Source organism: Necator americanus, chromosome II, assembly GCF_031761385.1.
Source record: "Necator americanus strain Aroian chromosome II, whole genome shotgun sequence".
Classification (NCBI taxonomy): Eukaryota; Metazoa; Nematoda; class Chromadorea; order Rhabditida; family Ancylostomatidae; genus Necator; species Necator americanus.
The window spans coordinates 34,330,080-34,356,162 of NC_087372.1; the positions used below are offsets into that span (position 1 = coordinate 34,330,080).

At 38.9% G+C, this 26,083-nt stretch overlaps 2 protein-coding genes across 4 annotated transcripts; both read left to right on the top strand.

Annotated features, from left to right (window-relative positions):
- Positions 1-79: 79 nt before the first annotated feature.
- Positions 80-14,537, top strand: RB195_020396 (uncharacterized protein; the record flags this gene model as incomplete). 3 transcript variants are annotated; one of them, XM_064188674.1, is made up of 7 exons in its annotated part: positions 80-612; positions 1,344-1,501; positions 1,742-1,818; positions 13,379-13,628; positions 13,691-13,768; positions 14,186-14,312; positions 14,396-14,537. In XM_064188674.1, the coding sequence occupies 7 exons, from the start codon at positions 80-82 to the stop codon at positions 14,535-14,537; spliced, it is 1,365 nt and encodes a 454-aa protein (XP_064044555.1). The 3 variants fall into 3 exon arrangements, with proteins under 3 accessions (XP_064044555.1, XP_064044556.1, XP_064044557.1); XM_064188676.1 differs by lacking the exons at positions 80-612; positions 1,344-1,501; positions 1,742-1,818 and adding an exon at positions 14,048-14,098 and having other exon boundaries at positions 13,508-13,628; XM_064188675.1 differs by lacking the exons at positions 1,344-1,501; positions 1,742-1,818; positions 13,379-13,628; ... (1 more) ...; positions 14,186-14,312; positions 14,396-14,537 and having other exon boundaries at positions 80-510; positions 579-663.
- Positions 14,538-15,657: 1,120 nt separating this feature from the next.
- RB195_020397 (uncharacterized protein) lies at positions 15,658-25,201 on the top strand (the record flags this gene model as incomplete). The annotated part of the gene is made up of 14 exons (XM_064188677.1): positions 15,658-15,774; positions 15,895-16,119; positions 17,462-17,642; positions 19,257-19,364; positions 19,427-19,540; positions 21,245-21,355; positions 21,422-21,532; positions 21,869-21,927; positions 22,669-22,750; positions 22,855-22,935; positions 24,345-24,462; positions 24,619-24,746; positions 24,892-25,013; positions 25,079-25,201. 14 exons carry the CDS (start codon positions 15,658-15,660, stop codon positions 25,199-25,201), a joined length of 1,680 nt encoding a protein of 559 aa, XP_064044558.1.
- Positions 25,202-26,083: the final 882 nt, after the last annotated feature.

Below are 26,083 nucleotides of genomic sequence, written 5' to 3' on the forward strand. Positions count from 1 at the left end.
TCTTCAGAAACAAGTACAGTCTTGAAAGGATCAGCTGCAGCAATATGGATTGCGCCTCAACACATCAAAAACTGAGTACATGGAGTGCGGACCAAGGATAGAGGATGGTTCAATTCGTGTCGATGGCACCGAATTAAACAAGGTGAACTGTTTCAAGTACCTTGGATCCAAAGTGACTTCCACAGGCGACATTGATCAAGAAGGTCGAGCACGTGTTAATGCTGCATGGATGAAGTGGAAAATGGCAACAGGGGTACTGTGCGACAAGAAAGTCCCTGTTCGACTGAAGTCGAAGATCTACAGGACGGTTGTGCGTCCTGTTGCCCTTTACGGATGCGAGTGCTGGCCGACGACGAAAGCCTTGGAAAGAGTGCTGCACGCTATGGAGATGCGGATGTTAAGGTGGACAATAGGTGTAACGCTAAAAGAGAAAGTATCCAACGACACTGTGCGCTCCATCTTCGGCGTCGTCCCGATAACTGAGAAGATGAAGGAGGCCCGACTGAGATGGTTCGGTCACGTCTTGCGGCGAGAGGAAGATTCTGTGGCCAAAACCGCACTGAAGCTCGACGTTTCAGGAGTGAGGCCGCGTGGGAGGCCAAAGATTCGCTGGTTAGACCGTGTGAAGCTGGATATGATAGATGCACGTTTGTGTACGGCTGATGCAATGGATAGAACCAAATGGAAGACAAAAAGCAGAAAAGGCGACCCTACAAAAACGCGGGACAAACAAAAAGGAAAAAAAAAAAAAAAAAAAAAAAAAAAAAAAAAAAAAAAAATAAAAATAAAAAATATAAAAAAAAAAAAAAAAAAAAAATAAATATAATTTTAAATTAAAATAATAAAAAAAAAAAAAAAAAAAAAAAAAAAAAAAAAAAAAAAAAAAAAAAAATAAAAAATTAATAAAAATAAAAAAAAAAAAAAAAAAAAAAAAAAATAAAATGAATTTTTATTTATTTTAATTAAAAAAAAAAAAAAAAAAAAAAAAAAAAAAAATTCATATTTTTTTTTTATTTATTTTTTTACAGAGAGTTCGACTGGAGCGCGCCAGGCTTGTGCGGCGCCGCATCTTCCGGGCCGTTTTTACGGCAATTAGGAAGAAATGGACGGAATCACCCCTCCTCTCCATAGTCTCCCATCCCGTATACGAATACTCCACCTGAAATCTGCACCACATCAGATTCGTGGGGTGATGCCTTTAAAAATACCACGTGAATAAAATGTTGACCCGCAACGCTCAGCATGGTAGTCTAGATTTTCCTTTCTTTCTATTAATTACTTTTTTATTCACTTATTTATTATCTTTTATCTTTTTCTTTTATTTCTTTCATCTTTGTTTTAAGCTTTGAAACTATTCGTGGACGTTATCGGAACCCTTTCGAGGAATATATTGACAAACAGTTTACCGAGAAGCAAACTCCACTTTCTCTTGCTCACTTCGAATTTCTCATTCAAAGTTGCTGTGCTTGCCTTATCGTAGCAGCATTTTTCTTTTTTGCAGGTTTGTCATTTAAGAACATCGTTTTTATACACTTCTACTACTCTTTTTACAAGAGGTTTTTGTCAAACTTTGGTAAACAATTGTTGGATTGAACCTGATACTTGAATTATCCAACTAGGACCGATTACATCAATTGTTTCACCGGTGTTCAAATAGTTTTTTTGTTCTTATTTGTACTCTTTACTTCTGTTGAATTTGTTTATTTACTATTTGAATGTTTACCATTCCGTTCATATTCAGAAGTGTTCTACTTTCATTTTGGTCAGCAACTGGAAAATTATTGTCGTATTCTTCGCCAAAAGTTCCTCCGGTGTAAGGTATTTCGAGAGCATTCGAGCGGAGACTTCGAGCTCAAACAGCGCACTCGCGTAGTTGGAGGACACAAAAATGTTAGAGTTAATATTTTTTAAAAATTCAAATGTCCCAAATATCTTCTGATTTTCTCCATTGTTTAGGACTCTCCTGCGCCAACTTCAGACACTTGAATTCGCACAGGTGACGAGGAATCTGTCCTTCTCACTTCTTCGCGTCAATACACTGCATATTTTTTTAAAGAATATAATCATATTCTTGAGCAGAATATTTGATTGTGTCAACAGAGATAAGAATATTGAAAAATATAATACAATATAATATAATAGTAGGGCGGGTGTAGTGTAGCGGTTAGAGGTTCCGCTTCCTGCACGATCGATCGGAGGTTCGAATCCGCCCGAGTGCTCACCAAGCCTTTCATCCCTCCGGGATCGATTAATTGGTACCAGACTTGTCTGGGAGGATAAAAACACTGACTTGACACATTGGCTAGCCACCGCAAGTCATTGTATAGGCCAGTTACATGTTCGTAAACCTCAAACGATTCTGAATTGAAGTGAACGTGGGGGCGCATCCCAAGCGGATTGATTAACGCCAGACACTGGATCCACTTGACTTGATAGTATAATAGTAGTGTCATATCTCGTTGTCTCTTACTAGACCTCTGAGCCAAGTTTAAGCGAAGTAAATCTCAAAATCTCATCTCTCACGACAAGTGAAGTTCACCACATATACTATATACCGATCTGATTCTATATCCTAAGCGGAAGTATGATCTCATCTTTGTGAAAATTGCTACTCGTGGAGAGAGGAAAAAGGAAAATGAAGTAATCGATCGCAGATAAAAAAGAACACGATGAGAAACCACGTGGTAGTCGGGATTTCGGGACGGATATAAATACAATAAGCCATGGAATTGAAAACATGAGGTATGTACGACGATGAACGCTTCGTCCAGATGTTAGATCAGAATGTGTGTAAGCATTTTATGGGCGAATTTGTAAACAAGTGAGAAGAGTTAGAAGGAAAGAAGAAGGGAAGAAAGAAAAAAGAGAGAAAATGTCGCCGTTTCATTCAACCGAGAACGATATACGTGTCGCTCACAAAGACACTGCACTAGGTTAAATCTTTGGAAGCAGATAATGACCATACGTCTACATAATAATTATACCCGTGACCAGAAGATCGTCGTTACTTTAAGATAAAATACATATAAACAAAGGTAGAGGCTAAAATTAGAGGGATAGATTCTTTTGCCTCTTCCTAGACAATCCATGTATAGATCAGATAAGTGAAGAGAAACAAAAAATCGTTGCAAATAAAGCCTGCATCCTTAATTTTTCAAATAGTTATAGCTGGTAGATGTACAATGCGTAACGGTTTTCTCCTCTTTTTTTTGCGGAGAATAGACCTTGTCGAAGTCTCCCCGTACGACTTTCAATAAACCTCGGCTTGTTGATGTTTCAATAATTGGTTTCTTTAATTGAGCCGCAAACGAGGTTGTTATTATTCGTTATTTGTGACTAATGTTCGGCAATATCGCCTTCTTCAGAGCCTGAAAGGATTAGATCGAAGACGATTTATCCGATCAAACGCCTTATTCGCCCAACAAAGAAAGTCCTAAGTTCACCGTAGGGCCTCATAGCTACATACCAGTAGACGAGAACGTCGTACCTTAGGATCAGATGACTATCCTGCCTCTGGTGGATATGTACCTACCAGAGACAGGATGGTCATATGTAGAGTGTATTTCATCAAATTACAGCAAGGTTCTAAACGCGAAGGCGATATCAGAATGAAGTTTCATCGGCGAAACGCAAGTCTTCTCACTTTCTCACCGGTTTTGCGAAGAGATTTTTTTTTGTGTTTGCGAGAAAAAACTGAAATATTCATCGCTGACAAGTTTTATCGATGTACACATGCAAAGGCGAGAACAACAAATGGCGTCTAGGTTGGGCGCTATTCCTATTTAAAGAACAGAAAAGAAATAGATCGAGATTTTTTTGTGCGATATTATCGATAGTCCCCCGTAAGTCATTCCCTGACAACGGTTTTTGTATAATATTGGTCCAAAAATTGCGAGGAATCAAATCAGCATAAAAAAGCAAAAGAAAAAAAAAACAGAAACACTACCTTATAGAGAAAGAAATGCTCTTTGAAATAGCTCATTACATACTTTTTGACCTTTTTCCTTCTGTGTGCAAATTTTAAATTAAATAAATCGATTATGCATCAACCTAATGTCTTCACCCTTGGCGGCTCTTCGTAAAACATTAACGTGAGGTAATGAACTGAGAGTGTACTTTTGTGCGCTATTAGCACTAATTTGAAAACACTTTACGAACTGATGATGGTGAGAAACTTTACACGTCGGTCATATATAAAAAAAGTCGTCTGTTCATCGATTTCATTCACTTATAAGCGTTCTTGGCAGCATTCAATTTATAACCAATTTTTCATGCACAGCTTTGTGGATTAGCAACGGGATATCGGGATCGTTAATCGAATTCAATGTGAAAGATCTTCATTCTCCCATGGATGTTTCGGATTTCAAGCTTCTCCGAGGACGTAAATGAACGCCTAAGCATACAAATAAGATGACATCCGAGTGCTGACGATATAGACGAAAAACTACGTTGAACGCACAAAGAACGGGATTTGCTACACGCATGACGCTACGTATCCATACGTATGCGCATGCGCATGTCACGTATCGGATTAGCCCTTTCTTAAGCTCTGTAGATTTCTACTCAAGGACCTCGGCCGTTTTTTATGTGTTTTTTGTTCTTTCAAGGATTTTGCACGTTTAGAATTGTGTTCGTGCTTGAACTTTCTTGGTTAATTCCTACGATTTTTAATTTTTTACTCCAGAGAAGCCAGATACCTCCAGTTTATTTCTACCTCCATTTTTTTTGTATACATTTACATGAGACTGCTTTAGATGTCTCGTATAATGTATATGCGACCTTTGAGTTACCTCTTCTATAAGCAGTAAACAATTCACTTTTATTATTATAAGCAATAATAAAAAGACGGGTGTAGTACAGTCGGTAAGAAGTTCGACTGTGATTGCACAATCGATTGATGGTTCAAAACTGCGCTAGCGCCAACCAAGCTTTTCATTCCTCCTTATTGATACCAGGCATGTCTAAGAGGATGGAAACACTGTCTAAGCACATCAAACAAGCAATTGTAAGGTTCCACACGAGCCCATAAACCTCAAACGATTCTGAATTAAAATCGGAAGCCTAGGAAGCATTCCATCGGGATTGATCAATATCGTTCATTTCATCTTTTATGCTTTTTATCCAAACTAATCATTTTTACCGATTTCAATGCGTTTTGCCTGAAATACTTCACTTACAAGAACAAGCCGAAATTCCCTCCTTCTCGCTACATTTCCCAATTTTCTCCTTCTAATTGATTCTGAATCGTCCTTTACTGATCACTGACTACCGTTTCGCAAATTTCAGAGAGAAGAGAATGAATTCAGAAAAATTCGTACATTATTATTGTCATAAATTTTTGTTCATTCTCTCTTATAGGAAATTAATACTCTCAACCGCTTCACACAACTTCAAAATAAGAAAAATAGAGATGTTTATCAATTTTTATTGATAAACGAAGATAACTAAATTAGTAATGGTGAAGATTTTTAATAGAAATGATATTTTTGTAGTTTATAGTAAACAGGAGAACCCATGACACAGTTATCACAAATAAAAATCAGTGATTTCAAAGAAAACCATAAATTAGAGTAATGCTACAAAAAGCGGATGATTTTTTACAATTTAGTTACTCAAAAAAAGAAGGAAAAATGAGGAATGAGTCGATGTGAGTGATATAAAAGAATGCCAAAAGAAAAGCATGCATTCCTGTGCGCTGCTGCTGCAGCTTCAGGATGTTCCTCATTATGTCCGAGATCTGAACTACGTGTGATGATGTGTTTTCCTTAAGTCGACCGGCGCCCCATTAGCTCTTAGGAGGCTGTCCATACCCGTTCACCACTTTGACGACTTAGTCATTTCTCCGTTCTTCATTTGTCTTCACGAAAATTTTCACTCTTCATAACTGAATCCGTTTTGATTGGAGTTGGGGGTTTTTTTTTAACTCGTTCGCCATAGATCATTGTCGTGTTCGTTAATGTACAACGTATGTTAGGGATTCGCTTCACATTTTTTTTTCCGCGGTATTTTTCTTGCGGATTCAAAAGTTAAATTTCACCTCTCCGATTCATTGGTTCCTGTTCACACTTCATAATTTTTTTCTACCCCTCTTCTTTCCTTCATTTCGCTAGAATAATCTTGCATTTTAGGGTTATCTTATATTTTTCAGTTTTGTGATGCCAACTATTATTCTAACAATATTCCAAATACTTCAGTAAGCAAAAGATGGAAGAACTTGTTTTTTCCCCTTGCTTTGTCGCATTTTTTCTCGCAAAACACCTTCTTTCTTCCCTTTCAACGCGTATAATGAAAATGAGTGCATCGCTTTTCAAAAGAAAAAAAAATCTAATTGTGGTGCTTCTGTCTGAAACTGGGTATATATGACAGGCGAACTTCTAACATGCGCTGCTGTCAGGTTTTTCTTTAGTGGACGCTGAACTGAAAAAAACGACGCGAGTGAGAAAAACGTGAAAATGCGGTACGGTTCATTTTTCGATACGAATTCAATATGCATATCTTCACTGAGATTCAGGATTCATCGGTGAAGATCAACTAGCGGTAATGCGGAAAAAACTTCCTAAAGTTCCCTAAGCTCCACCAAAAGCAAGAATAACAACAAAAAATGATAGGAACGAAGCATAGACAACAAAACTAACAACTTACGTATTCCAGAAATACATGGTTATTTTCTTTTGTGATCTGAGTGGTTCCCATATGAGCCGTACGCCCAACTATTTGTTGATGTTGTATGTACTTTTAATTCATCTACTCATTTCGTTCCGTTCGATCTTGAATGGGAAAAGTATTCTTTTAAGAGAGAGAGGGATTAAAATTAGAATTATATTTCCTGTTGGCTGAGGATCTAGAGGTTACCAGTATAAGATTAAAAAAGAGATCGTCATATTTGAAGAGTCGACTTTATTTTTTAAAATTTTTATTCCATTATTATTTATTTATTTAATTTTATTTTCTAGCCACGTTTCCTTCTTTGCACAATTTGGAGTGAATTTCTCAAAAACGTTCATCAACCCAGGTTTTGTGGACTGGTGCTATTGTTAACATGAAAGTTATCTATGTGTTTTAAAAATATTTTTTTTTGAGGAAAGTACACTGGATTCAGCGCTTAGAGTTTAAAATCCCATAATTCTACTACATGCTAATACGGCGAGGGTTTCACCCTTAACATCGTCGAGGATCTTTGTTTTCAGAATTAGTAATATCTTTGGATTGTGTTTCTGTATTTCAGAAATCTATTCTTAGAAAAAAAATTAATGTATCCAGGTCCAATTAAACTAAAATAACTAAAATAGTTAATGGAGATGCGACGAGGCTTGAACAGAACCTTTCTTACTATATGGAAAGAATAGCGATGGTAGCACTCTTCCAAACGCTTCCATCCATCCTTGCGCGTAACTCCAGAATTTTTGTTCAACTGCAGCAACGTGTCGCGCGGGAGTACGACCAGAGTTTCGCCGAGCCCGCTACTTTACGCCATCGATCGATATATCGATCGGCGAACTCATCTTCGATTACGGATCGATACATTTTGTAGTGTAGTCGGCTCAAAACGATCATTATCGTTTGTTCGATATTTTGTGGTTTAGTGAAAATGACGTTATTGGCTTGGATGAACGCGTTACGCGTTCGAAGCGGCGCGTTGAAGCCGGCGGTTCCAATCGTGTTGAGACCATCGTTAGGCCCACTCTGATTGTGGAGATAACTAGGATTAGAGCGGGTCTCATGTCGATTAGAGCGTTGTTTCTACCAGAGTCGCTTACGCAACATCAGGCCGAACTTCAGGTCGTTCTGGCCCAACGGTGGTAACGGAACAGAAATTTTTGCCGCTTCAGCTGTTTGTCTCATCAGAAACCAGGGAATGTTGCCGCCCGACCGCTGTTCCCAATTGTGTTTCCGTTTTGTAACTGCCACTTTACTTTCACCCAAACCTCCAATTCTGTAATGACAACTTGATCGGTGCAAGAAAAAAAAACGCTTGGACGTTAATGGCTAGACGCATTTGGCTTTGGTTTCTTCCATATCGGTGTTTGTCGATTCCGTAAATCTTATTCACATTTTCCGAGTAACACAAAGGCAGTAGCGGTAGAGTAAAAGCATTTGCGTGAGTGCTATGTCGAAAAAAAACGAGAATCATGACTGAGTTCTTCGGCTAATTGACGTTCGAACAAGTTTCTCGTAGACGTGTACGGTGACTGTAAACGGGCGCTTGGTCGAGTAACATGTTTCCGTAATCGACGAGTTCCCTAAGAACAACGATTTGCTTACATCTTGATTCATATACACTTGTCTCTTGACGCAATGATAGATGATTCAGATGATTTTCGATCCACGTAGACATATGGAACTCGGTAATATTATGAGTTTGCTATTTGAGGTGAAGACTCGACCTTTTTCTCCGCTCTCGCTTCATTTCTGTCCTTTTCCTGCTGGATTCCTCACACGACCAAAGCTTGTATGAATCCGTTTTCCCCTAGTGATCGCTTCTGATGTCCTTGTCGGTTGGGATTTTCTGTGCGAATACGTGCGATTTCTCTACGCGTAAGATGTTCTTATCAAAAATTTGAAGGAGAAATTCTCCCGAATGAAAGTTCATCTGGTTAGTTCATCCCAATTTCCGACGTAGTTCATCCAAAGTTTAGTGGAAGAACGATTGCTTCGGCATTAGAATATCCGCATATTTATTGGAATTCCTGGAATTTTATGTTCGATGTTTTTTTTCCCTTGACTCACTGTGTCACTTCCTAGAGATTGTCTAAACCCGAATGTTTTCCCTGCTTTTTTCTTTTCTGGGCTAAAGAGCAGCATTAATTTTTTATCTGTTCTACGATCGAACAATTCGAAATTTATTTTTTCGACTTTTCGGCTCCCTCCTTTTCACTTTAGACCTCTACGACCTCCTCTACAGCAAAGCGCTTTCATGCCTATTCTTTTAAGAGCTGCTAGGAAAAAAAAACAAGTTGTCTGCATAGGGCAAACAGATAGAAAAATTTAAAATAATAATTAAATTAAAATTAATAAAACTTTCACATGATTTCAGGTCCATCTTCTAAACTTATACATTTTCGTGTTTTTTATTCATTCCTCAAACGTACCGAGGAACGAGTTTCATATTTGTTATGTTCGAATCCATGATGCAACGCTTGTCTCATCTATTTCTCTATGGGACGGGATGGTCGCATTAGTGCAACGGCACGGATCATTACCGTAGTGCTCCCCCCTTTGTATCCATCCTAACGAACATTGAATGTCGTGGTCTATTCTTTCCTCTAATCTATCTTCTTCTTCTTCCTCTTTTTCTTCTTTTTCGGAAAAAGAAAATAAGAGGTCACTTCTTCGATTCATCCCCTAATTAGGAGCAATTCTATGATGAACCCCTTGTCGAAACGGTTCTTTCACTTCGGCCTATTTCGTATTTCGTTTGTGATTCTTTTTGAATGGGGCGGAGGGTGGAACCGGTTTTGAGGGAACAGCAAGATCGTTTTAGAGGAATGCTTAAAGACACAGTATTCATGCTTGCCGTTTATTCGATTTCAAATCATATACGCTATGATGGTCGCATTAGAAATGAGAGTTTTACGAAGCGCTTCATGGAATAAATCAGAGAAATGATGGCATCCATCGTCTGGTTCCATCTTGAACTCTTAAAACATCTGTTCATAAATATCGATCCGTCTAGCCGGAAGCGATCCGATTTGAGTTTGGAGAACGATTCTAACAAAATTGAATTCTTTTTTTTTTCTCAAATCAGCTCATTGCAGAACAAGCCATTAAAGAAATTCACATCTAGAATACTAAGGTTTTATAACTTTGTCAGAAATAAACATTGCTTTGAATCGAATATAAACCTTAACACATAAATCAAAAATAAGACAAGGATTCTTCTGATTTTTATAATTTTCGATCTGGAAATTTTAAGATGATCTGTCTCTGATAGCTGTAACTAATTTTATTATCCTTTAAAATCCTTTTTTAAGGATGCTATATAGAAATTACTGGACATTTCAAAGTATCTTTACTGTACTGGAATGTATCCGTATGTGTAAATATCCGCTTCCTAAAAAAGTTTGATTTCCACTGTAAGTCTAAGTGAAAGATATTCCTGATCTCAGCTCTCAACAGTAAACAGCTGGCTAAAAGATTTAATAGGGCATAGGGCTGGCTTAAGCTTCTTACAAATTAATATTTATCATTTTCTCCCATAAATAGACATAATTTCTCAATAATCGGGAATGAAAGGGAGTTAATTGCGTCTGAATATATTTCTTCTACTACCTGTACAAAAAGAAGAGCGAAGTTCAGAAATCTTATTCTCTAATCTTTTATTTTTATTATTATTTATTGTTGCGTTTATTTTAGAAACAAGAAAATAATCGGGTTTTTCAGTTTCTTCTTCCAACCTATTTCTTTCAGACTTTTCCTCATTTTATCTATTTTATTTGTTTTTATTTTATATTATTTCTTGGTTTCTTTTTTTCATTTTTAATATGAGATAATGAGTAGTGAGGTGTGTATAACAATATGTTTCTCTGAAAGCATAAGACGAAACTTCATATAAACAATTTCTTTGCTTATCAAGGTTTTAACTACAAAAGTCATAAAAAGAAGCTAAATCTCTCCCAAAACTATATGCTATTGGGACTCAAACTAAAATTTTTGGTTTTAGTGACTTCTTTCGCAACTTTTGGTTTAGTCATTGCCAAAAAACGGTGTTTTCGTCGCTTCTTGTTTTTCTGTTTCTCTAGCACTTTGGCGTCATCCGTACTTTTTAAAAAAAGGCAAATGACTCATCACTGGGATTTCAAGTGAAGTTTTTGTTACTTTGTCCGGTTTCTTGCATCTGCTTTTTGCACTTTGATAACGTTGCTGGAGTTGTTTGTAAACAACTCCGGGAACGCTACCCTAGTCAACCGGAAACAGATAATTGCACTCCAAAGCTACATTTACTCTCATTAGTTGATAACGTTCCCGTACGTGTACAAAACAGGGACGTTAACACAAGATGGGATTAGTGTTCTAGTGCAATTAGCTGTTTCACGTTGTGCACCTGGATGGCATCCGTGAACTTCCTTCAACGTTCTATGCAACATCAGCAACCAGACTAATAACAGAATGCAAAACAAAAAAAAAATTGTCCTTGAAATGATTGCAGCAACAACAAGGAGGACGACGAAAAAAATCGCCATTACACTAATTTCTGACAAGTTCTTTGATTTAATTTATGGTGAGAATTTCTAGAAGGAAAAGTGTCCGCAAAAAAATGTTTACGATCACATTATACTTTAGGCGTTCATTCGTATTGCAAGAGGACAGTGTTCCATTAAATATGGCGTAATATAATGTAGATAGGAGTAAAAAAAAACGTAATAAAGTACAACGTCGATTGTCGATAGATCTACAAAAGATGAGGTGAGTAAAAGCGTTAATCAATCCGCTTGGGATGCGCCACCACGTTCACTTCAATTCAGAGTCGTTCGAGGTTAAAGGCATCACCCCACGAATCTTAGGTGGTGCGGATTTCAGGTGGAGTATTCGTATACGGGATAGTAGATTATGGAGAGGAGGGTGATTCCGTCCATTTCTTTCTAATTGCCGTAAAAAACCTGCCCGGAAGATGCGGCGCAGCACGAGGCTGGCACGCCCCAATCGAACTCCTTGTAGAAAATAGTGCGCCGGAACGCTCGAAGCCGTATCTTCCGGGCCGTTTTCTATGGCAATTAGGAAGAAATGAATGGAATCACCCTCCTCCCCATAATCTACGACCCCGTATACGAATACTCCACCGAAAATCCGTATCACCCCAGATTCGCGGGGTGATGCCTTTAAGGAACGTGTAACTGGCCCAGAACCTCTTATCGACTGCGCTACACCCGCCGCTTCTATAAATGAACGCAGAACTAATAAGTTCTGCAAAAATGGAGAAATTAAGTACATTGTACATCAATAGTATTCGACACGTTAGCTCTACATCAATAATAGGAGGTCAAATTTAAAACAAAATTGTGATGGTCCTCAGTCTCTTTTCTTTTCTACAGGAAAGAAAATAATAGCGCAAAAGTATGCACATATTTTCTATGACAACGGTTCGAACAAGAGTCTCCGGGAAATGGTGGGAAATGCATGAGACATGTAGATCAAGAAAATATCACTGAATTGGATTTTTTTATTATCTCCGTTATACGAACAGAAATTTTTGAAGCACATACCGATGAAGCGATAATATGTACCAGGATTCAAAACAATATTACACAGGCATGGATATCATAGTTCTTCAAAACGATCCTACTCTTTATTCTAGCCTTATAAAAATCGATTGCAATTTATTACGTGTGCAAAATCAAAGAAAAATGGTACGGTCATTTTCAAATTCAAATTGTCAGTTCATTTTCAAATGTTCTTAATAAACATTAAATAGTAAATAATTCATTTACGAGCATAGCTACTAACACTATTTTACTAATACTAACAAAAAAAAAGAGCTGCAGCTGTAAAACTAAACCAGCAATTTTTTTTTTGTTTTTGTTTTTCATTCTCCAAGAGGCCAAAATCTGCAAAAGCGTTGCACTTTTTCCGATTTTCACTTGAGATTGAACACCTTCAAAAAATATTTAGTGTGTCTGAAGGACGTGTCTAAAAAAGGAATTTCCTCGAAACGAAAGTGCACGATGATAAGTCATTTTTCGCACAATTTGATCCATTTTCAATTTTACTAACTTTCATAAAGCAGTGATTACTTGAACTCTGATTTGATCTCGAATCTCAGTTCTCTGATGACGACCATACGGTCTGCTTTGAGCCTCAGCAAATTTTATGATCAAGGGTATATGGCGAAGAAATTTGTGATGGTTGTCGATTTTTTGAGGGTCTTTTTTTCAAATTTTGCTTATCTAGCTGCAAGCAGGTCACAATTATATTTCTGCATGGTCGATCGATTTATTCTGTATCCTTTCGTCAGCATACCTCGATGGTGATAGAACAATGTTTTTGTTACTTTTTTGACCAACATTCTGTTAGTCAAGCCTTGATACTGTGAAAATGAATAATTTTTTTTTAGAGATATTCCTTACTTTGATTAAAGGAAAAGGAAATTGGAACTTGTTTACGCCTTAAGTACCCAACTCATAGCGCACATCTGATAGTAGGTATAAACACTGTGCCTACGTGACTTTCGCCTATCTACCGTACTCCATGTAGTCGAGACACTGCTACCCTGCTCTAATCGAACGCGTAACGCGGCCATGCACGCAAACATAAGTCTCAGCGGTTATACTCTCTACACATATCTCAGCGATGCTAAGAATATCCTGCGAGTACTCGAAATTGACATTTTTATGTGAAAAGAAAACTTTGTGAGAATAAAACACGGAAGTTGGTTTTCTTGCAGATGCCAGGATGTGCCTTTTTCAAATACAAAACGTTACTGACAACTGTTTTGTGCGTTTCATTCCTAGCACACTACACGAAGGCGGCGTTAACAGAGATGAGCGGATTTCACTGTAAACAGTTGAGTTCAATGAGATTAGATCGTCAACTACACGGTAAACCTCATATAACAACACCTCCGTTCGAGTTCTCAGTTGTCGACGATAAAGGTACGCCAATCGAATACTACACACCGGGAGAAATTTACAAAGGTTTGTTCGGCTGATCTTGAGGAAAAGTGGACCAAGCACAACCGGATTTTTTGGTTTTACAGTTCGCCTCGTCGGCTACATTCATTTCCGAGGTTTTATGTTACAGACGAGACTTTGCACACCGGAAGGATACACAATAGGTATGAGACGGCAGCTAGGTGTACTATAGTAAAGTCAAAACGACACGGTGCAGTTGCGTAAGCGGTTGCGCTCCAAGTGGTGCGGAGGAGCGTAGCGGTTAGGATCACTTGTGTCACCGTTCGTTGCTCTCGTAGTTCCTGATGGTCCCACCTGGATTCCAGTCGCTGTCTCCACCGCGCCGCTTCGATCCCAACCGCTTGCTGCAAATGCACCGTGCTTCATCCTTTCGATATCCTTTTGACCCGACTATATTTATTTCCTTTAATACCATCTTACAGGATCCTTGAGAGGAGGTCGATTCATCCTCGGAAACAGCGCAGATATTTTCGGTAAAGGAACGCAATGACTATTCTCGTTTAACGACACCATTTCTAGAGTTTTCCTACCTGCATTTCCATGATTCATGATTTTTCAAGGTGTTCGCTATCAAAACTGTGATGATTCACAATCCAACGATGCGTTAACGCATTCGGATGGCAACAAAAAATTTCTCGTTGAAGTTCAATGGGTGGCGGAACGTGATGTTGGAGCTGTACAATTTATGTAATAGTTTCAAATTCTTTTCATGTTGAGATTTTCACTCAAATACAAGTCATTAAAGTTAGTTTATGTAAATTATTTTTTAGGTTAACAATAGCTGCTGAAGATGAATTATATTGGGAACGATGGAGACCTCGAAATGGTTTTATTCGTCCGAAAACAGAGAAGGAAGGTCGAGTCATGGAGTCGTTGTTTGAGATAGAAGTTCAACCAGGCAAAGAAGGTTAGTGAGGTTAGGCTAGCAACCACATGGCTTGGGTGGTCCCGCGACGGAGTTCACTCGAACTGAATTGTTCGAATGAAGTATGTAAGCGTGGGCTCTAGAGGTTCTCGAGGATAACAAGGTCATGTTTCGGAAAAGCAACTTTCATCGGCGTGTCTTGAGCAGAACCGAAGCACAACGCAGTCACGAGGTGGTCAAGATTTTGTACCATCAAGAGAATATTACAATGCTTGAAAAAGAGCTAGTTGCTTGCAGCCAAGTCTCGTTTATACGACGGGTGCGGTAGAACTACGAATTCTTGGAGCTTCTGACGCGTAGTTAAAGTTAGGGAACCACGAATCTGAGGTGGTGCGGATTTCAGGTAGAGTATTTGTACACGGGATAGTAGATTATGGAGAGGAGTGTGATTCCACCCATTTCTTCTTAATTGCAGTAAAAAACGGCCCGGAAGATGCAGCCCCTCACAGGGCTGGCGCGCTCCGATCGAACTCCTTGTGAAAAATAGCGCGCCGGAACGCACGAAGCCGTATCTTCCGGGCCGTTTCCTACGGCAATTAGGAAGAAATGGACGGAATCACCCTTCTCTCAATAATCTACGGTGCCGTATACGAATACTCCACCGGAAGTCCGGATCACTCCAGATTTGTGGGGTGATGTTTTTAAAGATGTGCGCGGCGTGGCAATATCTTGATGGAGAACAACACCTTTCCTACTGGCCAATTTCGGCCGCTTCTAGTCAAAAACCTGCTTCAGTTTGGTCACCTGTTGATAGTGGAGATCCGAATTGATTGTTTGGCCCGATGGCAGGAGCTCATAGTGGATGATTCTCTTCGAATAACACCAAACACACAGCAAAACCTTCTTGAGCGTTAATCCGGGCTTGGATCGTTTCGGATGCCGGATCTCTACAATTGGACCACAATCTTCTTCGGTTTTTGTTCTAGTAATGTCACCTTGAAAACGTCATGTAGTTTGGCCCAATGTGATGTTTACGTCGTCAAATATGGCTTACTGAAGATATCTAGCAGAAACACTCAGAACTTTTTACTTTACCTAGTATATCATTATTACTGTATCACTTTTAACAAAACTTCGGAACTGATTGATGGTTTTTCATAACCTACGATGAGTCCCGAAGATGAAGCAACTGCTCTTTCAATGGAAGACATCTCAACATCCGAACCATTTGATCCAAAACTATTCGAAGAAATAGAGGCTGCTGAGGAAACAGAATCAAATCGTGTGGGTTGTTATTCATTTTCTCCATTGTTTTTCTTTTTTCTTCTTCCTTTCATTTTCTTCTCTTCTTGATATCCTGTGTATGTGTTGTAGTTGCTGCAAAGAAAGTAAACATTTTTTCAGCTCAGGTCAGCTCAATCATTAATTGCACTACATAGTCCCTTTACAACCTCAGAGCCGATCATTTTGGAAATCCCACCTGTAGTCCCTATTTTTTCGTCTTCGACTACAGAGGAAGCGCTTACATCCTCTACCTCAGCGATCACGGCAACATCGCTGGATTCGACGACAATGAAGTCCTCACCGTCATCGTCTACGCAAACAACTTTAGCAGCGGCTACGACTGCGGTTGGTGATTTTTAATTCCTCTGGATAAGCAGTGACCAGTGGAATTTCCACCCGCTTTAAAGCGATTTTACATATGCGGGTTGTTACTACTCTCACTGTTCAATGCAAAAGCTGTATACTAACGAAATTTAACCCCTCTGGCACGAAGATTTTTCAAGAAAAAATACCGAAATTCACGTTTATGCTTAACTAGCGAAAATTTTGCAAAAGATTCCTATCATATACTCTTAGATCTTAAAGCACACAAAAAAGAACACCCTCCAGTAAATTCTGCATAATGTACAATTTATAATGTAAATTTTACTTTCTACCCCAATTCTGGGTACTTTGAGGCCCTATACGAAATAATGAATACTTCAGAGAAGTCAGAAAATTAAAAAATTATTGTTTCTATCAATGATAATTTGTTTCGTCGACTTGGTGACGAAAGTGTCTAAACCTCTTGTATGAATGACTTTATTGTCACTCTTATGGATTAACGGTGCGTTTAAAAAAATTGAATCCCTTCCTGGATGCCATTGTGCTTCATTCTTATTCTTACGTTTTGTTGTACTCAACAGACTATATTATTTCTATTTGCGGTAAAAGTGAAGGAGAAAGTGCAAGGCGCTGACTAATCAATCCTTCAGTGATGCCCCTACGCATTCAATTTCACGGTATACGAATGTCTAACCCATATAATGACTTACGAGGCGAGTCAGCCAAACCTCTTACCGACTGCATCACATCTCCCCCAAATAAGAAATTTTTGCAGTAATGCGAGACCGCAGACACCGCAGACAATGTCATGAAAACGTTCCTTTCTGCATAGCTGTCACAATTCTATCGTACGAACCCGAAATTATAGCTCGCAGAACTTTAGAAGCATTTTGGATAAATGCAAAAGGTCCAAAAATGAATAGAAAGGAAGAGTGCTTAGCCGTGACCAACGAGCTGGCTCTGTATCAAGACCTTTGCGGGTTTGATCTGTTGTTTGTTTTGTTTTGTTTTGTTTGATGACGGGGTCATATGCGGGTCGCATCCTAATTAGTATCAGCGGAGCGATTGCGCCACGCGGATATCCGCTAACATTACGGCAACGCGGCTACTGAGGTAGGCACAACGATTTGGGCTTTTTTGGTTTTTGTTTCCGGGTGTAATATCCTAGAGGATGATGACTTGTTCTGGATGAGGCATTTGAGAGGATATATTGCAAATGTTCTTACTTTCCAGGCTCTGACGAAGGCGAAAACGACGAAACGTTAGCCGTAATAAATTTTTTTAACAATCTTGGCTGTTGCTTAAATTCGACTATCAACATTTTGCAGTAATTTTTTAAATCCCTAACTTTGTATTTTTTCAGGACCCAGCAATCGAGATAATGTCACTGAACGAGACAGATGTCACTGAAGTATCACAACGATTATTCAAGAAGTATTCACCATCAAAAGAGGTTGAACTGAGAGATGATGACCTCAGATTCCTCAACTCTCATGTGCAGCTCCTTCAACATGATTTCATCGATGAGGACATGGATCCGGAGGGTAAGACATACGAAAATAAAATATGTGCTGAGGGAAGCATCTCTTCTTTCAAGTTCTCTGCAATTCAAATAAAATAGCATTTGTCGAGGCCCGGGTCCGCTCCAAAGAGGAATGGCGGGCATCGAAGGGCAGAACCCAGACCACATTGCCCGGATCCGGAGTGTCTCCTGCTGAACTAGCCACCACTGCCAGCCTAGCTTCTTCAAATCACGCAAGCTACCCAAAGCCCTATCTTCCTGCCCCGATTCGCCCTTCGAGGGCCTCTGGGCTGTCCCTCTATTCTCCTGTCCCAACCCGAAAGGTATAAGGTTCGGCGGTACACGAACATTTACCTCTTACCGACTACAAGTGCGGTTCATCCTTATGCAATAGTAACAACATATATTATTCACGAAAAGATAGATGATATGTGGCATCGATCAGGCCATGTGATCATGGTTAGGTGGATAGTGGTTCCGGCCTATGAGAAGTAGATGGTTATAGGTTCGGGCCTCGTCGCAGACAGGAGTAGTGATGCGGCTGAAAGTGTTTAACGGTGTGCGCTCGAACACGAGAATATTGCGATACCAAAATATGAAGCGAAACGCACACCAAACTGAAGTAAAAAAAACTGAAACCCGAGTTCTGCGAGCCAGCCCTTATATATACCGGGGATGGCGCGGGAAAGCTACCGTATTAATTCTCTGTTGGCAGTCTTTCCCGCGCGTTGGGTGGGAAAGTCGTGTCGGGCGCGACAGCATTAAAGGCATCACCCCACGAATCTGAGGTGGTACGAATTTCAGGTGGAGTATTCGTATACGAGATCGTAGATTATGGAGCGGGGGTGGTTCCGTCCACTTCTTCCTAATTGCCTAAAAAACCGCCCGGAAGATACGGCTTCAGGTGTTCTTGCGCACTATTTTTTTCCACAAGGAGTTCGACTGGAGGGCTCCTGCGATGCCGCATATTCCGGGCCGTTTTTTACGGCAATTAGGAAGAAATGGACGGAATCACCCCCCTCTCCATATTCTCCCATCCCGTATACGAATACTCCACCTGAAATCTTCACCACCTCAGATTCGTGGGGTGATGCCTTTAACTCTATGACGATAGCTTGTTTATTTATTTATTTGTGCCAATCATATGAAGAAATGTGCTGATCACGCAGAATTGCGTCGATCCGTGTTTCTGTATGTGCAACACAAGATTCTGTTCTCCATGTGCAAACCACATAGAGAACAGAATCGCTGAAAAAGCTGTCAGCAAGACCCTAGGCTCAGTCTAGGTTTTATTTTAGTATATTATTTCATATAATAACTATAGTTAGGTTCTCTGACTTAAGAAACAAGGAGATAACGAGAGTCATCCTACACTATGGACGTCCCCGCGTTTTTTTGCGTTTTCTGACACCACTCAACTTTTACCAGCTATATTTGAACAAAAAAAAACAATAATAGTAATAAGCCAACTAATCTTTTTAAACTTTGAAAAAACTAGGAGATCATAGAAAAATAACCATCATTAAAAACGTCCACTATCGTTGAAAAGTGTACGATTACCGTTGAGCGTCAAAGAATTAATATATCTTCCTAATGTGTCTTCTGCCGCCAACGTCTCTAAAAGCTCCTGTTTCAGAAACTTGCAGGCAAGCGAATCCATGCGAAAATGGAGGCACATGTATGGTGAAGGAGAAGAAGGTGCACTGTGAGTGCGTCGCTGGTTTCATTGGAGAGCATTGTGAAGGTCTCCGCTTACTTTTCCCATCATTTTCATCGTAAGTAGTCCTTTCCAGAATGTTCTTTCAGAGGTGGACAGATGTCTAAATCATGCCTGTGCTAATAATTCGACTTGTAAAAATGGACCCGGTGGGATTTATATATGTGAATGCAAGGAGAACACGGTCGGAACGTATTGCCAGTGTAAGTATAACAAGAATCATATGGTGTTTATGATAATAATAACATTCAAGTTGTTTTTTTTTCCTCTATTTCGTGGGAAATACGGTATTTTTAACGCAACAAAAATGGCTTTACGGTTCGAAGCAGCATTTGTGGATTTTTTTTGGTAAAGTGAGGTAGGAGTTATGTCAAAATTCATATTAACAGTTCTGCACACTATTCATACTGTAATCTTAGCAAGTTGCATAACGCTGCGAAAAGGATGTCGTGCTCGAATTAAGTACAGTAATTCACGTACGACATCCTTTTCATAGTGCCATGCAATTTTTGCCCTAAAATATTAAAATAACGATTATTGAATAAAATCAGAAAAAAATCTTACGACCGTTGTCCTTCTCAATAAAAAGAAAGAATTACAAATCATTGAAAAGAAAATGAAAAGAGCTGACAAAAAACGCAATTTGGTAAGGTTTCTTTATGGGTAACTTGTGAAATTCCTTGTTGTGTAAAATTCAGGCAAAATTCTAGTGAACTCTGTTCCATCTTGTTCTTTCTTTTTTTCTCTGTTTTATGGCACACCTGCAGGTGTTTGAATAAATAAATAAATAAATAAATAAATAAATAAATAAATAAATTGTGAACATAAGTTCTTCGTAGCGTGTAGAACTGTAGGAACAGCATAGGTGCGATAGGAAGAAGCCACACCCTCCTTAGGTGAAGCGGGTTCAGCTCATGGGGTGCAGCTCAAGTGAAGGGAGTCCTTTCAATAGCCGTTCAAAAGTGAAGGAGGTCCTTTCCCTAACCGTTCAAAAGCGAAGGGGATCAGAGCACCGGCTCCGACTATTGCATCCATGATGAACAGCATATCAGCGTAAAATCTATCCAACGATAACGTGATTGTTGTCTCACGTAAACATGACAAATATTGTGGAAATTGTTCTGTACCGAAAACCAATTCTTGAGCTGTTAGAAACGATGTAAATACTTAGAAGAGAAGAGAAGAAGAGAGTAAGGAGAAGCATATTTGAAATCAGCGGCTCATTTCCTTTGGGCTGGTATTTTCAAAATTTTACTTCACCCATCCTGAAGGATTCAGACGGCTTGCGGTGGTTCACTTTTCGGAAACCGATTTTGAGACACAAGTTAATGGCCGTTTTGTATGAACATACTAAACAAGAGAAAATTAAATAGCAGCCCTGATATCATATAATAAAACCACGCGGATGTACGTTGTTATAAATTTTCTGGAATTGAATATTAATAATGTGGTTCTTATTTGGAAAGACTGATTAAATTTTCATAGGAAATCATTGAATGTGACAAAAATGATTGGTAACGACTGGAGCACCACGGTTGCGTGGGCTGGTAACGGCGCGGTGGAGCATAGCGGTTGGGATCGTGTTAAGGATCCCGCTACCGCCATCAATCTCTGCAGCTCGCCATGGTCCCATCCCGATTCCAACCGTTGTCTCCACTGCTTCGACCGCTTACGCAACTGTCTGCGCTTTCTGCTTCATGTCGGTTTGAACCAGACTATACCGTACAGTACTGCATGAATAGAATTACGTACGTGGCTGCGTACTATCTTATACACTTAGGTCCATAGGTTCCAAATGTGTTTCGTTGGGTCGTCAACAGATAAGTAATGAAAACACCGATAAACAAAGGACGCATACAAACACGTTCATGCGCTTATGGTAAACACTAAAGGAATTATTCTTACAGTTATTTGTGCTGAGGATCAATGTTCTGGAAATGGTACGTGCATTATGAGAGAAGATGGGAAGGTCGGTTGTAAATGTAACGTTGGAATGACCGGTGTTCATTGTGAAAAAGGTACTGTATAAATATGTTTACGCTCTGGTACTTTACTTCAAAAATCTAACCATCATAAATTTTCAGAAATTGACGAATGCCGTCTAAATAAATGTCAAAATGCTGTGGAATGCATCGATAAATTTGACGACTACGAATGCGTATGCGAGAGAGGATGGATTGGAAAAGATTGTGACCGTGAGATTATTTCTTTTTCATTTTATTTAACCTTCGTTACTATCGAAATTGATAGTATTGATTATAATGAGAATAACAGTAGAATTAGAATTAACTGAAAAAAAACAAGACAGTCTTCAACAGTTGAAAAGAGTTTGAATTTCTTGCCGAGATGGAGCATCACCCAATTGTGACCTTAGAGATAGAGGTCTTAGTAGGTCAAACAATGCAGGGACAGTGTTCATACTACATATTTACACATTTTATATAATATATGGATATGGAGAGAACAAATCATGTGAACTTAACGGAAATTATTCATAATTAGCATTACTCCATATTAGTGCTCGATTTCAGGACCCTGCCAAGATGTCTACGGATCCTGTCGAACATGGAAACGAGAAGGTCAATGTGAGGTGAAAATGGGTATTCTCTCAATCTATTTTTATTTATTTAGTAGGGTCCACTTTGTCTATATTGTAGAATTCAACAGCGCTTCTGGGATAGTATAGATAGATAGTAGGATGTAGCAAATTTCATATATTGTACTCTTTTCCATTCAAGACTACGTACCTCAAGATTGACATGGTACGGAAACCCCAAGGAAAACGTACAGTTCCGCTTGTAGATTACAGAAACGAGCACGGTTCCGCTCATCTTCCCACTGTCGTTCTAAAAAACCACGTGGGAACCGATTTAGTTCCTACGAGGCACGTATGAACGCGTCGCCCTTTACAAGCTTCGGTGCCCTCAGCAGCCTATTCATTGATATTACTTGTATAGTGAAATTCTTCTGATAAGGAGACCTCATTCATCTTCTACCTCTCGCACGTGGACAACGGTGTCGCGTTGCAAATGTTTTCGTAGGAAAGAACCCCTTCTTCCACACCGTTTTTTTGTGACGATTAGCGGAAGTTGAATCTTCGAATCCTACGTTTTCGCCGGCGGTTTCCGTTCTTCGTCAATCTCGTTGTCTTTAATAGTGAATTAAGATTCGCGCTTTGTGTTTTATTTAGATCGACTAGCATCCCGGCGCATCTCTTCTTTTCAGCCATTACAGTGCCATAGTTATTAGAAAAAGGATTCAGTATCAGAAAGATTTCTACATCCAGCGAACGATTTCCCCTATTCTCAAAATGAAAGATATTCTTCTTCAGATTCCACGCGAATCAACGGATTTCTTCGAAGTAAACTGTCCTGTGTCATGCGAAAAATGTGTTCCCTCGAATGATACAAGCTGTTCGTTTCACACTTCTTTCTCACCTTTAATTATTTCGCTTTTTTAACGTTTGATTTGCCAAAATCTCTTTATTTGTAAGCTGACGAATGAAGAACTGTTACAGCAGAGCAACGAGTGGATCGCCTACCAGCGGTACTCCTACCATTATCGTGGATAATAGGTGTATGGCAAACGGAAATCAAAGGTTCGCTACACTGTGGCATTTTCATTTAAAAAAAAAAACTTCGCAAAATCTGTACCTGTACTCCAGGATCTTAACTAGAGCCCAATCGATCATAGACATGCTATGCTTGCTATAAGTAATATGAGCCTTTTGCTGTAATTGAACGGAACAGTTATAACCTCTTAATTTTCAAAATAATCAAAGACAGATCTACATGTAATTATTTTCCCCTAGTTTTCCCGTTTCTGAACTGATTCGAAGTCCTTGAATTTACCACTGGATCTTGAAATTAATGAATTCACCTAAAATTTACGGCATAGTGGTTTCTTCTGGTTAAAAATATAGTTCCGGTTTTCGTTTCTCTTTTTTTATATCTAACACTTCTCATTTTTTAAAGTGAGATACTTCTACCGAAAATTTCCGTACGCCTGTGAAATAGTTCCCTGTAAACGTGATGAAAATCGAAAAATTACGGTAGGTTTAGCTTCTGATTGCATTTTAGTCGCAACTAAAAAGATTAGCAGAACGTCTGATGCTGGGAGATTTACACAGTGAAATACGTTACGAGTTTTAATTGTTTACTTGTGGCGGTCTGCTGCGTAAAACTTGAAAAATCCATAGTTTTGAACTCCTGAAAGAATTTGTTGAAATTCTTAGTCCGAATGTATTAAAACGATATTTGCAGAAATATCACTTCTGTTGATTTGATCCTTCCTTACCTCAGATTTGAGACGTTTGTAAATTATATTTCCGAAAACACTACTGGATCATCAATAAACGAATTTAGACTCCATTTGTTTTAAAAACGAAATCCTCAAAACAAATAGCTTATAATCTAGCATCCTTCTATACGGAATTCATTCTCTCGGCAGACGCACTGCGACCGAGATGCGGCGCTATTGCGCCGCGGTCCAGCTATTGAGTGCGCTGTGGACTCATTCAGGGAAAAGTAGGATATCATGTCAGGAATTCGGTGATCTTAACCAATTCAAGACCTACTGGACCTAGTTAACAGGGCTTCGACGGAGTAATAATTAATTCCTTTCATTTATGATTTCTTGTTTTGCAAGGGAGGTTTCGGTGAGACTTCATTTATGGCCTACATGCCTCGGCAACCCCGTCTTTATCGAAAGATGCTTCGAAGTTTTTAATGCTATGTAGATCTCATCAAATAACATGCTGATTCACCACGTCCGCTGGTCTCTGAGGCCTTGGAGTTCTGTTTGAAGTTTTTGGGCAATGTATGCACTCACAAGGATGCCGAGGCGTGGGAACGAGGGAGAGGTGGAGTTTGATGGGATAAGATAATAAATCATGGGAAAAATTCGGACCATTTGGACCATTTCCAGGCCACTGATGAAGACGATGAAATGCCGAAGTTTCAAGGAGGACTTGAAGATAATTTCTTTCATATCTTTTTTTTTTCTCAGGTTTCAATGGAAGAGCGTTCGATTTCCCACTTGATTTCAATTCATCAGGATATAATGAAACAATAACGTTCACAGTCGCTAAACCAGTTCTGTTCGGGACTCCAAGTATAAATTTCACGTATGTTTTTGTAGAGAATTCACATTAAATGGCTTTGCAGATTCAGGAATTTGTTCCTATTTCCAACATCTCTGTGTACAGTGATAATCCAGGAAAATATTAAAACAAATAATTTTCTTCGATTCTGAGATTTTTCTCGATTTTAAAATACTTCAGATGTGAGGCAGTGAATAAGGATGATCCTACCGATCTTCACATACAGAATGGATTTCTTACGATTCGACAGTATCCGCCAGTTGGCGAGCAATCAATGAAAGTGGCTCTTACCACTGTTAGCAATCAAGGTGAGTACATTAATGAAGCTAAAACTGGTCAGCTAACGATTGGTACAGTAAGAAGAACAGAAGAAATAACCGCACCTGTTTATTTTTTTCACGCGCTTAGAAATTCAAAATAAATGATACTATGCACTGATTCGTGAAATTTCAGGAGCTAATATAATCGAAGAAGGCCCATTGACTAAAACAGAAAGAACGAGCGGACCGATTCTTAATTTGACTCCCATCTATTTTAACATACGAAAAGATCTCCAGCATATCATCTCGAAAAGGGTTTGCTATTAGATATTTCGGTATTTCGATACGATTTTTTTTTTCAATAATTTTTATCGTTGAAGGTTTCTCGATCATTCGTGAAAAAAGGCAATCGACTCATTCAAACAATCACAAAGGAAGTGAAAGGAAGAAAAATAAAATTCAAAAAACTCTATAATCGAATTCGTGAATTTGAATTCTTCTGATTCTTTGTATGACTGCGCTCATATTCACCTATTTTCAAGCATGGAAATGATTGCTGCTAAAGTTTTTATGCAAGAGCTTCGTCTCCAAGAAAATATTCATTGTCACTATCAACGAATCATCTTTTTTTTGTTTTGCAAGGTTTCTTCTTTTAGGTTATTTTCATCATCACGGCTGCCTTTGCAATGTTATGAGATTTAAGCATTGTGACTTTATTCCTTTGATCGCACTGTGAACATGTATTTATGTACAGGAAAAAAAAAATAATGAGAAATATTTCTTCTTGTTTACATTATAGTGTTACCATCCATAAAATGGGCCATATTGAATTATCCGAACAATCTCCATCCAAGATATGGCGGAAAATCCACCCATCCTCAAATCGTATAGCTAAAATACCCTAATATTGCGGCGATTTTGGTAGGGAAATATGCAGAATTTGCCAAGGAAAGTAAAATAAGGGGGCGGAAGTGTGGTTTATACACCGTGCCGCCGGCCTGGGTCCCTAAACGACATAGGAAGACGGTCACTCCGAGTCCTTGAAGAAAATTCCTTCTGCCCCGCGGGAGACCCTCCTAGACCCGGAAAGCAGGGCGTTGCGGCGATTTTGATAGCGAAATATGCAGAATTCATGTTCCAGAGTAAAGTCTTACAATACTGAGTGGAAAAAATATTAGAAACACTTGATAATGTCAGTTCACTGACCGCTTTATGAAGCATCACGTCGTCTCCAATCCGAAAAATGCTATATTTATATTCATAATACTTGAATTGTAACCAAAAGCTATGTCTTTAAACAAAAACAAACAAACAAAATTAAATAAAACCTTCATGTACAAATATGAACAATCTTGGAAAAGTACACAATAGAAGTGCACAATCAC